This window comes from Lygodium microphyllum, chromosome 11 (genome assembly GCF_053477565.2).
Source record: "Lygodium microphyllum isolate KBCC chromosome 11, Lygodium_microphyllum_v1.1.10, whole genome shotgun sequence".
Classification (NCBI taxonomy): domain Eukaryota; kingdom Viridiplantae; phylum Streptophyta; class Polypodiopsida; order Schizaeales; family Lygodiaceae; genus Lygodium; species Lygodium microphyllum.
The window spans coordinates 19,258,842-19,280,941 of NC_141145.1; the positions used below are offsets into that span (position 1 = coordinate 19,258,842).

The 22,100-nt window shown below is 40.2% G+C and overlaps 1 protein-coding gene across 11 annotated transcripts in view; it reads right to left on the reverse strand.

Annotated features, from left to right (window-relative positions):
• Positions 1 to 4,752: 4,752 nt before the first annotated feature.
• LOC148028601 (sodium/hydrogen exchanger 5-like) overlaps positions 4,753 to 22,100 on the reverse strand; it is a 133,075-nt gene continuing 115,727 nt past the window's right edge. For 5 of the 11 annotated variants that reach the window (XM_087688868.1, XM_087688869.1, XM_087688871.1 and 2 more), the window contains 9 exons: positions 13,346 to 13,421; positions 13,131 to 13,150; positions 12,954 to 13,051; positions 12,760 to 12,869; positions 12,549 to 12,632; positions 12,417 to 12,452; positions 8,582 to 8,688; positions 8,271 to 8,389; positions 4,756 to 5,253 (listed from right to left, as the gene is read on the reverse strand). In XM_087688868.1, the coding sequence (XP_087544994.1) occupies positions 5,150 to 5,253; positions 8,271 to 8,389; positions 8,582 to 8,688; positions 12,417 to 12,452; positions 12,549 to 12,632; positions 12,760 to 12,869; positions 12,954 to 13,051; positions 13,131 to 13,150; positions 13,346 to 13,421 (754 nt within the window). In that variant the 3' untranslated portion in view covers positions 4,756 to 5,149. Of the gene's footprint in view, positions 5,254 to 5,803; positions 6,087 to 8,270; positions 8,390 to 8,581; positions 8,689 to 12,416; positions 12,453 to 12,548; positions 12,633 to 12,759; positions 12,870 to 12,953; positions 13,052 to 13,130; positions 13,151 to 13,345; positions 13,422 to 22,100 lie in introns of all 11 variants that reach the window. The other 6 variants (XM_087688865.1, XM_087688864.1, XM_087688870.1 and 3 more) reach the window with 4 other exon arrangements.

A 22,100-nucleotide genomic window follows, 5' to 3' on the forward strand; every position in this document is an offset into this window, starting at 1 on the left:
ATCTGGCATTGGCAATAGTTGGTATTGGTGATGTGTCGTAGTAAGTTAGTTCAAGTTGCATGTTTACTCTTCATGATGTACGTCATGTTATCGACTCTCACGAAGAGCCTTATCTTTGTTGTGTTGACACTTTGGATGATGCAGGTATGTAGTTTCTTTTGGTGATTCCTCATGGAAGATTACATGTGGGAATCTTGTCATTACCCGTGGTGCTAAGTCCAATACTCTCTAGCCCTTGCTTGTATCTAGGTCAATTGGCCATATTTTGGTAGTGGATACAGTTTCACATGTATCTATGTGGCATTGTCACCTTGGTCATATATCCTTGAAAGGAATAAAAATGCTTATCTGTTTGCAGTATCTTCTGCCCCTTGACTATAAGTGCTTTGAGTCTTGTGATCATTGTTTATATGATATACATACGTAATACACAAAAAAAGTTTGGTATGACATGCATAGTGAACCATTGGCTCATGCTTATTTCAATGTATGTAGTCCCATGCCTTGCGAGTCATTAGGTGGCATGAAGTATTTCGTTACTTTCATTGATGACTATACGCATAAGGTTTGGGCATATCCTATTAAGCAGCAATTGGAAGTCTTGGCTACATTCAACATTGGCTTGCTTTAGTTGAGAACCAGTCTAGGTATAGACTAAAATACCTAAGGTCAGACAATGGGGATGAATATGTCTCTAAAGCTTTTGAGAAGTTTTATGATGAGAGGGGTATAGGGGTATTAAGCATCATTTGACCGCCCCATACACCCCACCCCAAAATGGTATGGTTGAGCGCATGAATATGACAATTCAAGAGCAAGTTTGTAGTATGCTCAGCCAAGTAGGCTTACCACATCATTTTTGGATTGAGGCAATTACTACTACTATACACTTGAAAAAACGATTCCCATACACCACTTTTAACTGTCAGGTTGTAGAGCAGGTGTGATCTAGAAAACCCCCCTCATATGCTCATTTGCGTGTCTTTGGTTGTGATCCTTTATGCCATGTACCCAAGGATAAGTGCAATAAGCTAGATCTTAAGTCTAGAAAATGCATTTTTCTTGGTTACCAAGATGTAGGTAAGATGGGCTATCACCTATGGGATCCACAGGCTCAGAAGGTTATTCGAAGCCATGATGTTGTTTTCCATCAGAAGAAAATGTATAAGCAACCTAAGCGTGTTGTTGAGGTACGCAAGGTGATAATTCAGGAGGAGCCTCATGCTATTGTATAGCTAGCTAGATAGCATGTCCCAGCAAACTGATGCCCTAATGGCCTAGGTCCCTAATGCTCCAAAGGATGTACATGCCCCACAGCCTGCACGATTTGATCCCTTTATGATTATGCGGTCTACTAGAGATATAGACAACATCTTGTACGGTTTGAGCCTCCTATGGATTATTTTATGGTGATAGATACTAGTGAGTCTCTTACTTATGATGAGGCCATGTGCAGAGATGATTGTCACTCTTGGGAGAGGGCCATGCAGTTAGAGTATGACTCACTGCATAAAAATCATATGTGGCATTTGGTTTCTTTGCCTAGTGTGGCAAGCATACTTTCCTATGCAAGTAAGTTGAAAAGTACCCCTAGACGCTCTAAGTCGGGATACAAGGCCAAATTGGTTGCTAAGGGCTTCAAGCAGGAACATGGTGTACACTTTGATGAAGCCTTTTCTCCTATTGTGAAGATGACTATCCTATGCTTGGTACCGGCTTTGGGTGCTCAGCTTGACTTGGGTCTTTATTAGATGGATGTCAAGACAGCTTTTCTTCATGGGTACTTGCATGATGAGATTTACATGGAGTAATCTAAGGGCTTTGCAGACCCTGGAAGGAAACACCTAGTGTGCAGACTGTGAAAGAGTTTTTATGGCCTTAAGCAGACACCTAGAGAATATCACAAGTTTGATGCTTTTATGCATTCCCATGGATATTCATGTAGTGATATGGATTCGTGTTTATACACAAAGAAGGCTCGTGATGGTAAGTCTTATGATTTTGATCCTCTATGTGGATGATATGTTGATTGCTAGGAGCGCTCATGATGAGTTGGATACCTTGAAAGGTTAGCTCAAGAAGAGCTTTGAGATAAAGGATATGGGACATGTCTCATATTCTTGGGATGTGCATTACGTGTGATTACTCTTAAGGGACTTCTCTACTTATCACAGAAGAAGTACATCCAGAAGGTCCTTGAGTGGTTTCATCTACAAGATGTTAAGCCTATTGGCTGTCCTTTACCTTCTCATATGAAGGTTAGTTAGGCTGATTGTTCACAATTTGATGAGTAGAAGGTTAATGCATCCGTAGTGAGTAATTTAATGTAGGCCATGATAGCCACTTGTCCGAACATAGCATTTGCAATGGGAGTTGTGGCATGCTATATGGCTAGCCTTAGTAGACAACATTGGGATGCCATCACAAGGGTATCATGAGGTACTTGAAGGGCATAGTAGCTATGTGCATTTGCTATGGTGGCCAAGATATAGAAGTCATGGGATACATTGACTCTGATTATCAAGGACATACAAACAATAGAAAGTCTATCTCTGGCTATATCTTTATCTTTGCTAGAGGTGCTTTTTGGATGCCCAAGGTGTAGAAATGCACAACTCTATCTACAACTATAAAGGTAGAGTATGTTGCAACCACTAAGGCTTGTAAGGAGGCTCTTTGGTTATGCCGTCTTGGTGGCAAACCTTAGCATTATTGATATGGTTCCTACACTGCATTCGAATTTTATGAGTGCTATTTAGTTGGTTAAGAATCTAGGCTTTCATGCAAAGATGAAGCACATTGAGGCGCAGTATCACTCTATACAAGAGATCATTGAGGACAAGTTCCTTGAGCTCATTAAGATCTCAACTAAGCAAAATCTTGTAGAGCTACCCACTAAAAGCTTCTCATTAGAGCGTTTTTCCTTCCTTAGGAAGTTAATGGACATTGGATGAGATGACATATTCTCATCCTATTGTACTTACATATATTTATACTTTCACATTTTTCTTGTTCTTTTACTAAGGACATATTTGCCTTTAAATGGGAGGCTATTGGGGGTAAAGGTATATGTGCCTAGCCATTCGTGTATTAGTTACACTGATAGTACTTGCATACTCGCACCCATGTACATTGTAAGTGAAGGATGTCCCTCATTGTCACTTCATTCTCTACTCTTTTAGTGATTTAAATAAAGAAAAGGCCAGTCACACATTCACTGTTAGAGTTTCCACATATTCTCTCTCTCTCTCTCTCCCCTTCCACTATAGCTCCTGCTTCCACTCCATGCTTTCACTTCAAGGCTCACTTTCTTCAATATGCATATGAGACCAGGGTAAGTGATTGAGCAAAGTAGTTTGATATTTCAAGAGGAGCCTCCTATTACACTACTCCCAACCCCAATTAGCATTCAACTACTAATGATGATGAAGTGGTTTTCACTCCCTAATGATATAAAAAGGCTATGTGCAAAGATGAGTTACTTATGAGAGGGGCATGTAATTTGTGTTTTCATTGTAGATTGTGTGACAGAGCACTTCAAACAAGATACTATACATGTAGATATACTATGTATGATGATTTACGAGAAAGATATCATTGTTGCTTTCATGAGGGATTTAAACCTCTTTGCCTTATCATAGAGTATGAGGATCAAAGATGTCTAAGGCTTTTTCTCTTAGAGTTCCAAGGGTGCTATATAACACTATTAACTAAAACAAAGAAATCCAAGTAAAGAGCAATGACCAATTCCTTCCGCAAATCAAATTCCATAGGTATAACTAGCTTAACAACCCCATAAAGTCATTCTATCGGATTGTATCTATGCCATACCATGAAGTCACAAACAAGGCCATTACACTTTGCCAAGCATGGAGACCATAATCACCAAGTTGACAAAAGGACCACACACTATAACAACTTTAGAGCCATCATTGTGAGGCATAGGTGACTCACCCTGTAATATATCAATGAAGTAGCCCTAAACCACATCATATCTAAGATCATGTATTGATCTTGAGATTTACAGAGGAGCTATTGTCGATCTATATCATGTACATGAGAGTTTCTAAACTTAGAGATCTTTAGATGTTTAGATGTTAGCCATACACAAGGATTCTCTCTTTCACTTCATGATGAGATGACATTGGACATACATGTACTTTGGTCTTGCCTCATATGCCACATTCGCCTTTTGCAACCTTTAATCTCTCTCTCTCTCTCTCTCTCTCTCTCTCTCTCTCTCTCTCATAAGTAAAAATATGTGGGAAGCCAAAACAAAATTGAAAACCATACTTTAAATACAAGGGTTTGGAACTACAAAGCCTTTATCAATTTAGAGACTCGCAAGTTATGTGGATGATAGGATTAAGAAATTCTCTCAAGGAATGACTATGTAGGTCTTGGTACTAAAATTTGTGAAGATATCATTGGCTACAATGACTACACCATTTAGATAATAAGCACATAATTGTCATCCCTATAGGATAAACAAAAGCTAATGAAACAAACACTACCCCATCCTCGATATATCAACCCACCTTTAAATTGTGCCATGATGTTCGTCCACTTTGTGGCGATGGGCAAGGTAGTGAGAAAATTTTCATGAATGATATCTCATAGTAATGGTGGATGGGGCACTGGCCTCCCTCTGATACTCTTGTATATCCATATCTTTTTAAACATTATAGTAGGGTGGCACTAGGAATCACAAAAACTAACATCAAAGAAACCAACAAACCATAATGAGATCAAACAAACACTTTAATATTATTAAAGTCTCTGGACATACATCATTCATTTAGTCTTTGGACATACATTAGTAGAAGTATTTAATGGAATTCACAAGTTACAATAAGTGATGTATGTACATTAATAGTAATATTTAATGACATTTGCATGTGGATTGCTCACCCGAATAAGTGAAATGCCAAATCTGTGTAGAATCGTGAAATCTTTGAAGACAATAGACTTCACACAAACAGAAGCATAAAATGTTAAAGGACTTCAATAGAAATGATACTTGTAGACTTTCTATCTGGTGCATTCATCTCAAAATTGGCAGCATACTTCAAGCTAGAAACTTGCACTATAAAATGGTATTCAGTACATTGACTAGTTGTCTGACGTAAGACTTGTGGTTGATAAATCATCACTTCGAGCTCTTAAGTAGGCCCTGAGTTTCAGAGACCTCATCAGTATCTATTTCTTCTTCCTCAAGTGTTGTAATGTTCCTTGTCCTTGTGTATGGATTGGCTGTCAGAACAAAATGCAAACTGATGAGAAATTCTATGAGCATTGGACTTCAGTTACTAATAACCCTATGCTACACCTAATTGCTCACATTGTGGTCTCGTAAGTGCCATAAGTGGACTGAGATTTAATTAGTCAGGATAATTCTTTGAAACTTCTACCCAAAAGAACAAAATCTCTGCCTCAGTTGAGCCCGTCCTAGCATGCATTGTCTCAAATTTAACTAGTATAATCACCTTTGGCCTGTCTGCCATTGGATTTCCTCTTTATACACATTGCTATAACTGAATTCTCTCAAAATATCACTTTCAAGGGTTCTTCACATTGGTTTGTAACCATACAAATACAAGGCAATCTTGACTTCTCCAAGAACACTTACACAGTGGTTAAAACTCTGAAGCAATATGACAGACTTATCATGCATTCAAAACAAAAGAAGATTGTTCACACTTACCTTTCCCTAATATCACCTGTATAGTGAAGCCTCAAAAGTCTTTTCCCAAAACATCAAAACATTGGTAAAACACATCCACATGAGAGAGATCTAAATCACCTGCTTGGCAGCTATCATCTAATGGTTGCTGCAGTGCGCAATGGAAGTAGTCGTAGGTCTCAACACACCTCTCTTCTTGTGGAAAAGTAATATATTAACCATCAAGGTACAAACTGAACACTGCACGTGGCTGCAGCCCTAAAGAGGGTAAGCACTCATGAAAAAGATCATATCGAGGTCTATCCAAGGACTCCAGTACCTTCTTTCATTTAGCGCCTCACATGATCTACCACAACAGCCCACCAGATCAGTTGTTCCCTCAACCCTGGTACTTATGATGTACCTAGCAGTCCACAAGATCTTTTGTACTTTGTTTCTATCTTAGGTTTTATTCTGAGGTTTTATCAGCAGAATATTCTTTTTAAAAAAAAGGTCTATCCAATCCTTTAGTGGTAATGCTGTCAGAAAGTGATCGATGCAGAGATATTCTAGAATTAAGTATAAAAATAAGGAACAGTACACTCAAAAGTAGCCAGGTTGTGGGAGTTTTCATATTGTCAAGAACATCCAAAAGTAAACTCAGAAGTAGCATAAGGCTTCAATCTAGATGGGAAAGTTCCAGAGGACTAGAAGACATTGCCTCATTCAAAAGAAGGAAAAGGGAGTCTGAGATTTTGGAAAGTCTCTAATGCCATTTAACAAGGGGATCATTATGATGCCAAAGGGAATTTGCACGTTCAGATATCCAAGACTCAGGTTGCAGAATAATATTTATTTTGCTCCAATCCTACAATATCCTCAAATTTCCAAAAAAAGAGGAAAAAAAGACACTGGCTGAAAAGGCTCAGACATATTCTGGAGTAAGAAAATCAATCACTCTAGAAATGCTTCTCATTTCCAAAAAATGAGGCTTTTCTCAGCTTGGAAACAACCAAAGGAGGATCAAAACTTTGCTCTGATGTAAACTCTCCATGTGAAGTGAAATATCTTCACCATGTGTCCTACCCATCCATTTAGTGTGAGAAACGGCTTCTTTCCAACTTACAACCAGTTTCATGAAAATGGGCACATAGGAATGGGACCTTAAAATTGCCTTAAAATCCAATCCTCAGATGGATTGATCTAGTTACAAAATGTATTTATGCAGGGATTCCTGCATTTTAAAAAAAACATTTTGGTCCAAGATTGCTTTCCATCAGCAAATTTTTGCAAGAAAGCCAAGTTGCATGTCAGTCCAACATATTGAATGTTAGAAACATTCACTCTACTATTGGAATAAGCTTTTTCAAAGCCAATAGTCTGAAAATTTTCTTATGTTTCTTGGTTTTCCATAAGAAGTCCATTCAAAATCAAAGGCAAGAAAAGGGGGCTGCTGGTGTATGGGGCAACTCTAGCCCGTGGGAGGTTGTTTGTAGAAGCTGCAGTGGTGCTGCTAAGGCAGAGTGTCTAAGACATCTAACCACTCTCTATTGTCCCTCAACCTGCCTCTGTTGCTCTATGTCGCTCTGCCCGTCTTTTTCCATCATGAGTCTGCTCTCTTTGTCATTGGCTCTGCCTAGCAATGCACTGTCCTTAATGCTGTGTCTTCTGTGAGGCTGAGGTCTACTGCCTCCCTCATCTTGAAAAGAAGTATGTCATTTGATGTGCACTACGGTAATTTTCTGCAAGACAGCCTTTCATCCTGCAAGCAAACCACTACCTAGGGAGGCCCAAGTATGATACCTGCTGAGCTAGCAATCCTCCATGAATGGATGGTATCCTAATGGTCCGAGGAAGGGCAATGAAGAAACGTTGCAGGAAGATTGACTTTGATCAACAGGTAGTTTGGCGAGGGAGCCCAGCTGATATAAGGCTCATGACTCTTAGCGTAGGGTGTGTGTGTTCGAATCCAGCCTTTGTAAATGGACAGTCCTCATCTAAAATCCTTTCTTGTTTGAAAAAATCATGGAGTGTATAGCAGGGAAGAACCACAAACTGCACTGTTACAAGATTTTCATAGAGTCAGCACCACATACAGACGCATGCACACACATACATGGCAGATATTAGTTGCAACCCAGGAATGAAGAGCAGCAAGTGAATTGGGTAAGGTTGAGGAAGATCACATTAAAGCTACAGCATTGGAAGAGCACACATAAAGAGGTACAGGTATTGAGCAGCGAGAGACAATGGAAAGGTTTAGCTGGACAAGGCAGGCTCCAGAATGGAGAGCATTGCAAGTGTGACCACCAAGGACTTTCTTCTGCAGATATACAGAACAGGCAGGGCAGGAAAAGGCAAACAGGAATGGAGCTTGACACCTTCTCTCACATACCACAGCCACATTCAAACGACAATTTTGGCTCTCATGAAGACCATTATGAATTCTAATAGTCTGACTTTATGTACTCACCTTTTGGACTTTCAGTAAAAGCATATAAATAAATATTTCTAAAATTCTTTCCTCATGCACTGACATATAAACTAATAAATTACATATAAGGGACACACTCACATGCACATAACATGTTCCCTATAGGACTATTACCTTGATTGCCAGTTTGGCCAGAGGAGTGGAGCATTCCACTCAATTCAGAACCTTTGGCAACAGGAGCAGCCTGAAGAAAAGGCTTTATATACTTTGTGTCCAATGATGCAAAAGAGGTACTGTATCAAAAATGATCTTCATTAGATTCTTTTCATTAAAGAGAGAAATTTCTACTAATAAATGCCCTTATGACAAAGTATCCCAACGCAAAATACAAAGTACAAAAATAATCTAATGATCTTCATTACAATTGAGCATGCTTTCATACTTTAGGGATAAATAAACAAAATGAGGGATGTGTTCAAGCTCACCCAGTTTTCAATTGTTGTAACTTCCTGCTAATTGTATCTTTTTGCTTGCCCAACACCATGAATCCAGCAGGTCCTTGGCTTTTACTGCTGCTCCGTGTGCTTGCAGCCTATATATTTATGAAAACACATAGTTCTCTCTCTTTTTCATAGCTCTCTCTCTCTCTCTCTCAAAACACACACACATTTTCATGAGAAATTAATTGCCGGAAGGCCAATTTAAACAGGGGTAGAACACCAAAGGGCAGTTCAGCCTACTAGTCTTAGAAACACTCGCAAAAAACATCAAACTGAGGTCAATTCAATCCCTTGGTAGCAAGACCATTAGAAAGAGATGAAAAGATCTCTTGACATGTTGTTTACAATCCATATGTAGGCTTTCGGCCATAATTAACTACTCAGAGGTGTACCACCCTGCACCTCAGTGCTTCGGTTTTGGGAATGCCACCCACATCCTATGCACTTGCACATATCTGCACCTGAGTCATAGTCTATCCTCCTGTTTAGTCATGTGGGGCATCCCCCTTCCACACATTGCACCACCCTCCCTGGTTACTCAAAGACCCCCCTCTTGTGCCAATTAGCCACCTCCCTCATGGCAAGGAACAGGGGAGTGGAAAGGAATCATCTGCTTAGACCCCATCGCACCCTCCCCTAATACTCCTAACTACAGACCACAATCCTGTACAGACAATCCATCTCCTTCATTGAAGGAAAAGGGAGTAGTAAAAACCCATCTAAATCAAGACCTCTCTGGCCTCACTTTTCTAAAACAAAATAGGTATTGTTTTTTGCTAAGAACCCACCCACACAGACAAAAATTGTTGCTCGAAGGCCAAGGGTCTTAGACCCACACTCAAAATCAAACAATCTTCCACAGGAACACAAAAGGGTACTTTCTGAACACCAATCAGCATGGAGAACTGATAAAGAACTTACGTTTATATCTGGAACAAAAACATGAGATCCACACAGGAGTAGGGTGAGGAAGAGCTATAGGCATCATTTCAGGCTAATCAATTGGAGAGCCAAGACTCCACTAAGGTTAGAAACCTTTCATACCCCGGTGATTGGAGATGACTATTTCAAGGTAATGTGTTTCATGTTGGAAAGAGGGAGAGATTTTACCCCAGTAATCAGAATATGCCAGAACGTCTAGAAAGGATCCCATAGCTAAGGGTATTCTACCCACACCAAAAGTTACCCCATTCAAAAACCAACCTTAAGTTCATTGGTCTGTAGTAGTGCCACTCCATCGAGGTTGAGAGGGGATCTTTGCCATGAAATTGGCAAGATTTCCCACACCTTAGTATCTGTCCTCATTAGTGATTGGTGTGGTGGATGTACTTTTTATTTGCCTTCCACAACACACTTATCCACTTATTTTTCAACTACTTTGCTGCACCTACACTCACTTAGATCCATTTTTAAATTTAGCATGGTACCAAAAGCATCTCAGTGTGAAATGCTAGTCCTAGTTTCTTTTCAAGTACTTATATGCTGGGTTTCGTATTTCAGCTTAGGATTAACTTTGAAGGTTTCTCCCTGTCCTGACTAGGCTGAAGGCATGGTCGTTCAGTCCTGGACTTGCTAAGTATTGCCTCCACATCCCTGATCAGCATGGAGACGGAGGTAGTGTCTTCTCTTCCTAGATTGGGTCTCGGGCATCATTCACTACTCATGGCAGCCATCTTTCTTCATTACTCTTTTTAAGCTAAGGTATTTTTATCAGTTGACATCAATCACCACTCCACTAACTTTTCATTTTCATGTTAGGCGGACCACTACCTTGGAAGTTGTGCCTTCACATTCTTGATTAGCATACAAGCCATCTACCAAGATTGAGTTTCAGGCATGCCTCTTGACACTTGGTCAGCATTGGAGCCATCCCACTAGCTCAAGTACAAGCACATGCTAACTACCCAGGTGGCTAATAATTCTCCCTCTTAGCTCTACCTTTTGGGGAGTTTCAAGTCTTCCTTCTTCATCTGCTAGGTTCCTTTTCATGGGGCACTGCTATCTTGGTGATGCTTGATTGAAGTTGGAACCATCTCCTGCAGTTGAGTTTCAGGCTTCTCTAGGACGCTTGATCAACACAAGAGCCATCTCCTAAGATTAAGTTCAGGACTATTCCAGGTGCCCAGATAGTTGATTCTCCTTCCAACTCTTCCAACTGAAGGGTGTTAGGTCTACCCTCTACATCATTGGGATACATTAGGCTTCATCATTTCCTTAGGTTCTCTGCACCTCCTCTACCTTTGGTATCAATATCCATGGTTTGTGAGGGGGCTGCTTTTCCCACATGGTACATACAGGTTTTGGCTTTATATTTTCACCTTCTACATCGACATCCCTTTCCTGTTGTACCTTCCATCGCATTTCATTATTGATTACATCATTCATTCTTGCAAAAGGGAGCTTGGGCAAGTAAACAATTTCCCCATGAGGGCATTATCAAAGTGGTACCTTACTGCATGAGCATGCCCCTATTGTATTACTCCTATGTATTAGCATTGTGTGTATATGTTAGGACCCTTTGGATGGGATGAAAACTAATGAAGCACGCATCCTTCCAAGATGAAAGGACATCCTTGATTGTGGTTGTGTATTATCGAGTCTTACTTTTGTATGGATTGATGAGTCAATTATAAATAAACAAAATCCAAAAAACAAAAGCTAAGTCCCATTCACTTGGGAAACTTAAAAGGAGTTATCTATCACCTCTGGATCCTAGTGCTCCTTGGGCAGCCGATCATGGCACCCTTGGCTTGATGCTTTGGTCTCTTTGGGGCAGGACCTTTTGGGTCAAGGTTGAGCCATCTCTTCACTCTCCTTATTCTCCCCTTTTGGGCCTAATAGGGGGTGTTGAACTATCAAAATTTTCCCTCCTTAATTATCATAATTTTTTGGAATTTTTTGGCTCATTAAAACAGCCCAAAAAGGCATTTCGGTAATTCTGTACAATGCCTCTAGTCAGTTGTATGACACACTAGACATTCTTTTGGCTCCAATATGTTCGATAAAGGGACTTGGTATGCATATCACTCTTTATCCCTTGTATTCCATCAACTGCCATCATCGTCACCTTCATCAACTACCTCTTCTGCCTTCATCAGAGGCTGCCACCTTGCCTTCTTAAGCATTCTCCAGTCATCACCAGCTGCCTGGAAGTGCTACCACCTGCTGCCAGCTGGTCATCATCCTAAGCAACTGCCATCAGCCTGTTTGAAGCATCCCCCAGTCATCACCAGCCCAGGACCTGCACACTGCTGCATTTGGCTCCCCACCAGCAATAACCTGTCCAGACTGCTACGTGGCATCAGATTGCTGGATTTTGTACAAGTCTGCTCCAGTTTTCCAGTTTTCTCCAGCTCTACATCAGATTCTGCTTCATCAACATCCTTCATGATCATTTTGCAGCAGTCAGGATCCATTCTCATAGGACAATATTCTCTGGCACTCTCCCTCAGTCCGGTCCCATGACAGACAATGACTATTGGACAATCTCCACTCCTTGAGCTGCATTTGTACTATACTTTCTCTGTTCATTCATTCATTCATTTATTTATATTCAGTCCTGTTCGTACACTAGAGTGTTTTCTCCATGCAAACCCTACCATATCTTCACAAAAGCAATTTTCCTTCATATACTTGCTATCATATTATATATGCATGCCTAACATTCACTGCCACTACTGCGATTTTATTTTCAAATGTACTTAATACACCTGTCCGCATAATTATTATTGACCTTCTCATGCATTCAAGATGTTTTCATCTTTGTTGTGCAAACAGAGGATCATTATGAAACAAAAAGCTCCGCATTGATGAACCTTACATTGTCTATAGCTTCCTCCAAAGATTCATCATCGACCTGATAGAGGAAACCAAGTAAGAATAAATTCCTGCATAAACTTATGAATATCTGTTAAGAAGCACAACCAAAACAAAAGAGTGCTAGAAAGCTTACATCTTCATCATCATGTGTTGGACCATGACACTCAATCTTTAAGAATTTCAGCACATATGATGTAAGGCCTCCAATAAACAAAACCTTCAGTGAAAGTAAAATAATTCAGCATATACATAAGCCTTGTTGTGTGGTGCCCCAATATTGTTTTCAAATGCAGCTTGAGGTGTTACTTTCAATGGAAAAATTTGTGTGTGATAGATAGTGTCACCGTGAAAAAGATCGTAAGAAGGGTTGCAGTCAATAAAATGTGGCCATGTCCAGAAGGCAGGTCTGTAACTGACTGCCTTGCCAGTGCAAAAGCCATAGCACCTCGGAGGCCTACAGTCAGGTTGAAAACATAAAGCTTTGAGTACTAACATACTTAAGGCTTTTTGCATATTTGAATCACTCTCATGCACAGACCACTAAACCAAAGGGCATGCTGTTGATTTTTGACAATGTGTTTTGATGGTTCTCGAAATCGGTTAACAAGAGCAGCAGATGGATAGACATTCCAAATCCTACACATATGCAACTGGAGGTCAGTTTCTGGCTGTGACAGACCGGTAAGTTCCAGAAAAGCTCTTCAGCTTGCACTACCTTGCAATCAATATGCTGACCTTTGGTTTCCAAAAGAATCAGACACGAATGTCAAGGGCATACTTTTTACTAGTTAAGTCTGGTCAAATATCTCTTGTCATTTCAAATGCACATGATCATTTGAATTAAAGTTCACTTTATCCAGCTGATAAATGTTGATCTCTCCATTTACATATTACTGAATTATCAGATGATAAGACTTGTGTTGAGGATACGATAGTGAAAAACGTAAAACCGATGTTGTTCCAGCTCTGCTGCTCCAGAAAGGTCCCTAAACCAATGTAAATGAATCTACAACACATATAATTATGAAGTTTTATGACAGCTTGAGTGAGAAGTTATTAAAAGGATATATTTACAGCTAATCATGGTAAAAGTAAAAAATGTCCACAATGTAGCCTAGAGCACTTTTGACATGCACACAATTCCACCAACTAATTTTATCAGTTTCTCATGTTCAACCAAACTTTGGGTCCTGTTTCAAGATTGCATTGAAAATTAGAAAGCATTCCTGCATTCTGTTGGCCAAATAATATTAAGGCCTAAATAATCTGACACTTTTGGCCTTTTAAGCTCCAAAACAGCCCAAAAATAATGTTTCAAAAGAAAGAGACAAATGTTTAGCAGGCCAAATGGCTCAAAAGATGCTATAAAAGGACAAGTCGTGGGCTGCAACTCTTCACCCCACATTATCAACACTATCATCATCCCTAGTGAGTCAACACCATCTCTCACCCTTGCTACGTTTTGCCATCCAGGCAGCACACATCCTACTTTACTCTTTGCCATCATCACCTTTGTCACCAGAGAGCTAATGTTGACTATCTATTTCAGTCAGGGACATTGCTAATTTGGGTCGTCTGCTGGTCTAGTCTGTCCACACCTGCATTTTTCTGTCCACTCTCCTGCTGCCCTCATTGCCACCATCTCCATCACCAAAAAGCTGATGTTGAACCTGCTGTTTAGGGCAGGGACATTGCTAGTTGGGTCAAGCCACCTGCCTTTTGTTGTCTAATCCCCATAGCTGCCCTTCCTGATGTGCTTCTTGTTGCTGCCCTTGGAGCCAACATTTTGAAACTTGGAGGACTGTTGCAATCATTTTAAGCCATCTCTAACTCCATCAGCTCACCACCAGCCCCAATCCTCGAGACACAACCTCCTCTCATTGGGCATTATTCAAATTGTGTTGTGGTGAGTGCCATATACTCTATGCCTTCTTTGTTTGCCCTAGCATTACCTTTCATGGTATTAGAGCAGGGTGCTCTTGTTTAACACCTAACTGGTGATTCAGGAAGCTCAGTATTCGAGAGCAACAAACCACATTCACAGATGTCTCATACTACATCACCAAAACAATCCCCCTCAAAGACTCCCCCCATTGATCTTGTTTCCTCATCCTTATTCACTCTGAGTGAGTGGTAACCTCAAGCACCCTCTAGGAACAACGGTGAAGATGACCATTTGAAGGGACTCTGCCTTATATCCCAAACGAATACATGCAAGCCATGAGATGAAGATATAAGAGGCACTCAAAAGAAGCAAGCCATACTTCCATAATCTACCCTTCCATCTTCAGCACAAACTATAGTATGGTTGGTGCTATGAGTTGGAGGACACACTCACATGGGCATGTTGAGCTCCTATGTCTTCATATCCATCATAGTGGGTGTCAAGTATGCACAATCCATATTTTGTTAGTCCACATTTGTTACTCCCAAAGTTACCAGAAAGACTTAGACTATACATGTTTGTGAATCTATGAAGAGGAGGCTCTAGGGATAGAAGAATAAGTAACTCCTCAAATCTTCACATTTCTTCTAATAATGTTGCTTATGGTGTATCATCTTACATTGAAAAACGCCCCATCCCACCTTCTCCTATCCTTCTATCTTCCACTACTCTACTCCAATCCACCATCCTTATTTCACTCATCATCTGACATATGTAATCGAGGGATCCTAGCCCTTTAGGCACACAACCCATAAGTACGGTCCCTATCTTTCAGTTCAGGCCTTGCCTGTTACAATGGTGGAAACTACACTCCCAAACAATGCATCCCAAAGACTCAAATGCAAGAGTATCGATCTCATGCATATCTATAACCAACCTTTCGTATACCAATTGTTACCAACATGTATTGGCTCAATGATTCAAATTAATATGATGCTCATTTATCTTGAAAGGTGATTTGTATTTTATTCGAGTATCTTAAAACTTTGCCTAATGTTTATCTTTTCATACAAGGGTGGCCAATGGCCAAAATGCCTTATAATTATATTTGGGTCATTTATTGACAAGATTCCCAAGAGGAATCAAAAAGCTTAGTCGTGCAGACAGATTGTGTTCTTTCCCATGCTTAAATTGGTATTAGAGCAGGGACTTCTTCGTTAGAAGAAATTTTCTGGATGACAAGATTTTTGGGCTCAATGTTCTCACCATGTTAAGAGGCGAAGAGGATAATTTTGGCCAACAACTAGAAGGCTCCTGACACTTTGTATCTGTATGCTTCTCTAATTATGAGAAGAAACAAAGATACAAGGAGCTAGAAGCGAATCCAAAAATTCAAGTTCTGATAGAGAGAAGGGCTAAAACACAGGCTGAAGCGAAGGTCCTTGAATATTTCCTTACCTAGGAGACCCTTGTGATAGATGGTATTACGATAGTTTTCAGGTACAAAAGGTACAATACGATAAAATACGGTACTAAATGGTACCTTATGATTGTATAAGGTACGGTACGATATTAGTACAAAAAAAAAATTTAAGATGATTTTTTAAATAACAAAAACCATAAATCATTAAATGATGATTATAGAATACATGTTTAAAGTGGAAATAGCCATTTCATTACAGAATAAGATGAATACATGAGGGTGACCATCGTGGTCACATGGGCTGTGCAAAACATGCAATACAACTACAGTTTAGTATATCTGATACAAAAACGAGAGAGACCTATGAATCTATGATGAGGCATCACTATCATCATCATCATAACCATCTATGTGCTCATCAAGAGAGTTTGAAGATGATTCTCGGCATTAGATGATGAGACACACTCATACTCATCCTCACTGATGAGATTACCATCATCATCAAATGATGGTTCCCTAGGTGGCGGCTGTGTAGGCAAGGGGAGAAAGTCATCATGAGGCACAGGATGTGAGCTACTAGAGCCCCGCCTTACATATGTTTGCAAGCCACTCCTTGAACCACCTCTCCATGATGGCAGGCGTCGAATGACCATGCCCCTGCTACCACCTACTCGAACTCCTCACCCACCACCATGTTGATTGCAACTAGCACGAGTATCTGATGCTATAAGTTCTCTATAGAGAGTTGCAAAAATCATCTCCTTGTCCACCTCTTGATGTATACTCAAAAGAGTGTCGCCCAACAACTTGAATGTATCAACATTCACCTACACAATGCAGTGATGCACGTAAGATTGTAATTATATATATATATATACATACATACATACATACATACATACATACATACATACATATATATATATATATATATATATATATATATATATATATATATATATCATATATATAAAGTCTAAATTGTAAAGTATAAACTTCAAAGTTAAAAACATAAAATTTAAATTTTATGGTTAAAGTATTTAAACTTTACTTGCTTCAGACTACCCATGCTCATCATAGCCCTTATCATGTGTAAGTTAGTGCGGTAATAGACTAGCTGCTCTAATTGTCACGTGCTAAGCCGATTGTGAATCTTTGTGTAAATGAGAGAATAGGCACTCCAATTTCTCTCACATGCACTCGAAGAGCAATCCTGGGCAAGGACCCTCATGGCTAAAGGTTGAAGGGTCTCCAATGCATATCCAAAGTTTTGCCACCAAAATAAAGGCTTCACAAGTGACTCTCCTTCAATAAGTGGAAGAAGCAAAAGCCACATGCCCTCTTTGATTTGCATAGCATCCTAGCTCCTCTAGCACTGCATTGTGGTCATGCACAGGGACCAGACAAGTCAAATAAGCAAGCTGGTCTAAACAGAACTCTCTATCATCCATGATCGCCAGCAACTTGTAGGTCAGATGTACCAATGTGGCAAAACCATGGATGGACTTATGCATCCATGCCCATCTCCTCTCTGCTATCTCTAAAGCATGTGCACGATGTGTCTCTGTACAAGCACGTGCCTCCACCAATGCAGCTCTAAAGAAGTGAATGAGAAGGCCCATAGTGGACCCCTAGCAATCACTCATCCGTAACACCCTATAAAATGCAGTCACAACAATAACAATGGCATAGACTTTTCGCCAAAACTACTCATTAAGGCACAAGTGCTGCATGGCTTTAGCGTCCTCTATCTCATGCTCATCCCACTCATTTCATAGAGTGGACACCACTGTCTGGCACACCTCATAAAGGCACTCCAGCAATAACCACATGTAAGCAAAGCGAGTTGAAAAAGGCTTCTTCAACTCCAGTGTACTATGCTCATGATACATCGCAAGCACCTTTACCTTTACCGTGAAGAAGGTGACAATTGATGTAGCTTTGCAGACCACCCTCTTCACCCACTTGAGCTTCCCAATATCCTCCATGAGCAAGTCCAAACAATGACTTGCACATGGAGTCCACACAATTGTGGGAAACTCGGCCTCAAGCAAATGGCCCATGCGCCTAGTATTCGATGCATTGTTGGTAACAACTTGCACCACATTCGAGGGGCCCATCTACAATCACAAATTACAAATTACAAGTATACTATATTAACAATACTTGGAGGTTAGAGAGAGAAAGAGATAGCTGAGTCTTTCAAGTTTCAACTTTTAAGATTCAAGAATGAAGAGAGATGGGCATTGGGGGCCTTGGGGCCTGGGAGGAAAGAGAGAATCAAGATAGATATTAGAGAGAAATTAGAATAGGAAGATAGATAGTTATGCATAAATTAATTATCATAATAAAAGAAAGTGAAACAAATTCAAAAGGCAATGTATACCTCAATGATAGCTTGTCGAATGTGGCGGTAGATGAATGTGGCCGTCGTTTTCCTCCCCCTCTTGCCAATATCTACGGCTTGCAAAAAGTAAGTGCTGAGTAGACATGAGACGAGTATGTTGATGATGCCCTGTTTCTTACGATCACTCCATCTGTCTGTGAGAATAAAGCAACCATAGTTTATCCATGTGGCCCAAATAGGATCAAGGGCTCTTTCAATCCTCTCCTTCTCTTCATCAATCTTTTTCGTCCTCATATCATTATACGTGACGCTGGTCCATTCTTCATATGGACCCACATTGGCAATGGCTTTTACCACCTTTCATTGCTCTTACTTTAGGACATTGAATGCAAGATTGCACTCAATCACCGTGCGTGCAATTTCAATGTCCACAAGTCATTGTCTTTCTCTAAGAAAGGCAACTGATCCACACGCATGACCAGGAGCTTGAGAGAGAGAGGATTGTCTCTCCGGCATTATATGAGCCTCTACTCTTTGTCTTTTACCGGAGTCGGATGCAGATGTGGAGTCCCCTGCCACCAATGGTAGAGGCCTCTCCCACATCGGTTGAAGATACGGCCACATCCGATGCTTCTTCGTTAGTAGGCGTAGGAGTTAGTGTTGATAAGCCACTTCCTCCTCCTCTTGTGGATCGCCTTCTCATCTTGGCGAGAATCTCCTCTGCAATGTTTTGAGGGATCTCCTTGCATGGAGCAACTTCCCTCCCCCCCCTCCCCCCATCTTGGAAAGATGTTGGAGAAGCCAAGTTGCACTGTATAGTGCTTCCCGCAATACTTTCAAGTCCAATGGTGGGAGTTGACATTCTTTGTGTCCCTCTCTACATGGATCAAGTGCAAATTGAAGGCCTTGTGCTTCTCATGAGTCATGGTGCCGATGACGAATAAAGAGGCCAGACAGAGAGAGAGAGAGAGAGAGAGAGAGAGAGAGAGAGAGATGCTTGAGTCTTGAAAGTTGAAAGGGAGAGATACTCGAGAGGCCTGAGGGTTGGGGTAAAGTTAAAAGAACAAGAGTGAGAGAGAGGGGATGGGAGATGAAAATGACAAATGCTTTGATAGGGTGCGAGATAAAGGGGATGGAAGATGAGATTTGAGAATGATAAATGCTTTGATAAGGTGCAGGAAAGAGGGGATGGGAGATGGCAATGACAAATCACAAGTCCATTGAGGAAGATGAGAATGGTAAATGCTTGCTGAATTGGTGTGGAAGCATGGAGGAGAGAAGCACCTTTTGTAGATGAGAGAAGGGTCATAGTTCAAACAGTCAAAGAGAGGGCTGCCAAGTTGATGGAACCCAAAGAGGGCTGGGGAGGGGGGGGGGGGAGAGGAGTGCATGGCTGGAAAAGGGGGTGGGATGAGGTATCTGAGGCTTCCCACCCCCCCCAAAAAGTGCCATGGAAGCACATAGAACGCATGAGAGTAAGGCAGGGCCGCAGGAAATGCGTGATTCCAGATGTAGGACTTGCAGGCGAGGTGGCCAGAAAGGGCCCAAAATAACATACGAATCCGTACGGATACGTACCATACGGTATGAACAGTAGCGTACATTGTATGGAGACAACTATGGATATTACGGATGCGTATGGCTACCTTAGCATGAAAGGTATCAATGTTATTGATGCAACAAAAGTCTATGAAAGGTAACACATCACTTATCTTCAAAGTCTCATCATACACAAGCTGCCTCCACTTGTCCTAAAAATGCCTACATGGAGAAGGGCAAGGAAAAAGTCAAAGAACTGGCTATTTCCATGGTAGCTGAATCTCCAAATATACTTTTAGAAAAGGAAAACAATGCTAAGGAAACTTCAAGATTGGAGAGAAGACCATCAAGTTTGATGTTTCCTATGGTAAGAGAGATTCTCTAAGATTAGGATGGTTAAAATGCATTTGAAGGATACTGCTTTAAATTGGTGGCTCAAAGTTGTTCAAGAGGGGAACGAATCTAAGTCTTGGAAAGAGTTTAAGAAGATGTTCAATAAGAAGTTTTTGCCTTCATCCTTTGAAAATGATGTGCAACAAGAATGTGATGAGTTGAAGCAAAGCCATGGACACAATATAGAAACATATATCAATAGGTTTAGAATTATTTCTCTTAAATTTACATCTCTTGATGAAGTTCCTTCCAATATGGAGGCGAGAAACTTTATTTGTGAGTTATATCCAACAATACAATGATTTGTCAAGATGACAAATCTGATACTTTAAAAGTAGCCCAAGATGTGGCCCTAGAAGGACTATATATGCCATGGATACTTGGTAGGTCATCCAAAGAAGAATCACAAAAGAAGAATACCAAATCAACAAGAGCCAAAGCATAATGATGGAGGTACACCACCTTTACTATCCAAAAAGACCATATAAGCAATTAGTAGAATGCATAAGAGAAGGACGATGTTTCTCTTGTGGAGAAAAAAGACATGTGGCTGGTCAATGCCCTAACAAGGCAAAGAAGAAAAACCAACTCCAAAAGACACCTCAAGCAAATATTGTATCTTAGGAATCATTACAACAAAATGAAACTCCAAAAAAAAGAAAGCTTTTTATGGCTTGGGAAAAGATTGCTAATCAACCTGTTCTCATTCATTTTAACACAAGGGCTACATATCGTTATATCCATCCTCAATTTATTGAAGCTCTACATCCATCAAAGGAGAGGTTTGAAACACCACAAATGTCAAGTGCTACTTTTCAAGCAATGGAATCTCAAGTTACTCCAGTCTTTGGGAAGCTACACATTGAGATAGGAGACTATGTAGATCATGAGAGTTTTTCCATGAAAAATCTTGGCCATTGTGATGTTGTACTATGAATACGTTTGCATATATGAGTAGATATAGCCATTGATTGGAATAAAATAAATATATATTTTCTTTAGGGTGAAAATATATTTGTTAATGTGGGAGTTGAAGGAAACTCTATTTTCATCTTATCCCATGTACAAATTTGTAAAGCAAAGAAAAAGTTTGTTTCTTTATACTTGATTTTTATCAAAGATTCTAACAAGGAGTCTAGAGCTGAAAAGTCCATCCCATATGAATGAGCAAATGAATTTCTTAAAGGAGTATGAAGATTGTTTTGCAAACACTTTACCTAACAAGCTACCACTAGAGAGGCCAGAAGATCATCACATTGACCTCATTCTTGGGAGCTCACCTCCAAATAGACCACCCTATTGCATGAGTCCAATGCAACAAAAGAAGATTATGAAGCAAGAGAATGTGCTCTTGGAGAAGGATCTAATAAGGCCTAGTTCCTCACCTTTTTGCTCTCCAATTCTCTTGGTGTAGAAGAAAGAAAGATATTGGCACATGTATGTGGACTTTACGGCCCTCAACAAAATTACAATTTGGAACAGGTTTCCCATTCCAAGAATTGATCATATCTTAGATAGGTTGGATGAATCCAAAATATTTAATCGGATTGACTTGACCAACATCTACCATCAAATAAGGATTGCTCCTTAAGAGATTCATGAAACAACAATCAACCAAGAGTGTTGTTGGGAGATTTTAATGTGTGTATTCATCATTCACAATCTACATTCAAGCATCAATGATGGATGCACCTGAGAGTCCTACATGGCATAATTTTGAAATGGTTCTTTTGAAATAGAACATTTGGTCTTGGCTCTTCCCATTGGATTCCGATTTTACTTTTCAATCAACACAATATTCTGCACATAGTCTTGCTTGGACCGCATTATGTTATGCACGATGATGCTTTCCTGCCAGAGATCCTAGATATCCAAGTGATGCAACAATATGTTTTATCGGACCATTTCCCTTTGCAGTTCAACATGCTTGCCTACCCTATTGCCCTTGTTGTGTACTTTTTGTGATGGCTTCCATTGTGTTTAAATTCATCTTATTTAAAGCACCCAATCTTTCGTGGTTATATGGAGCAACTTGCTAATAGGTTTTTGCTTGATTTTCCCTTTGGGGACAATGACTCTTGAGCAATTGCTCCATCAC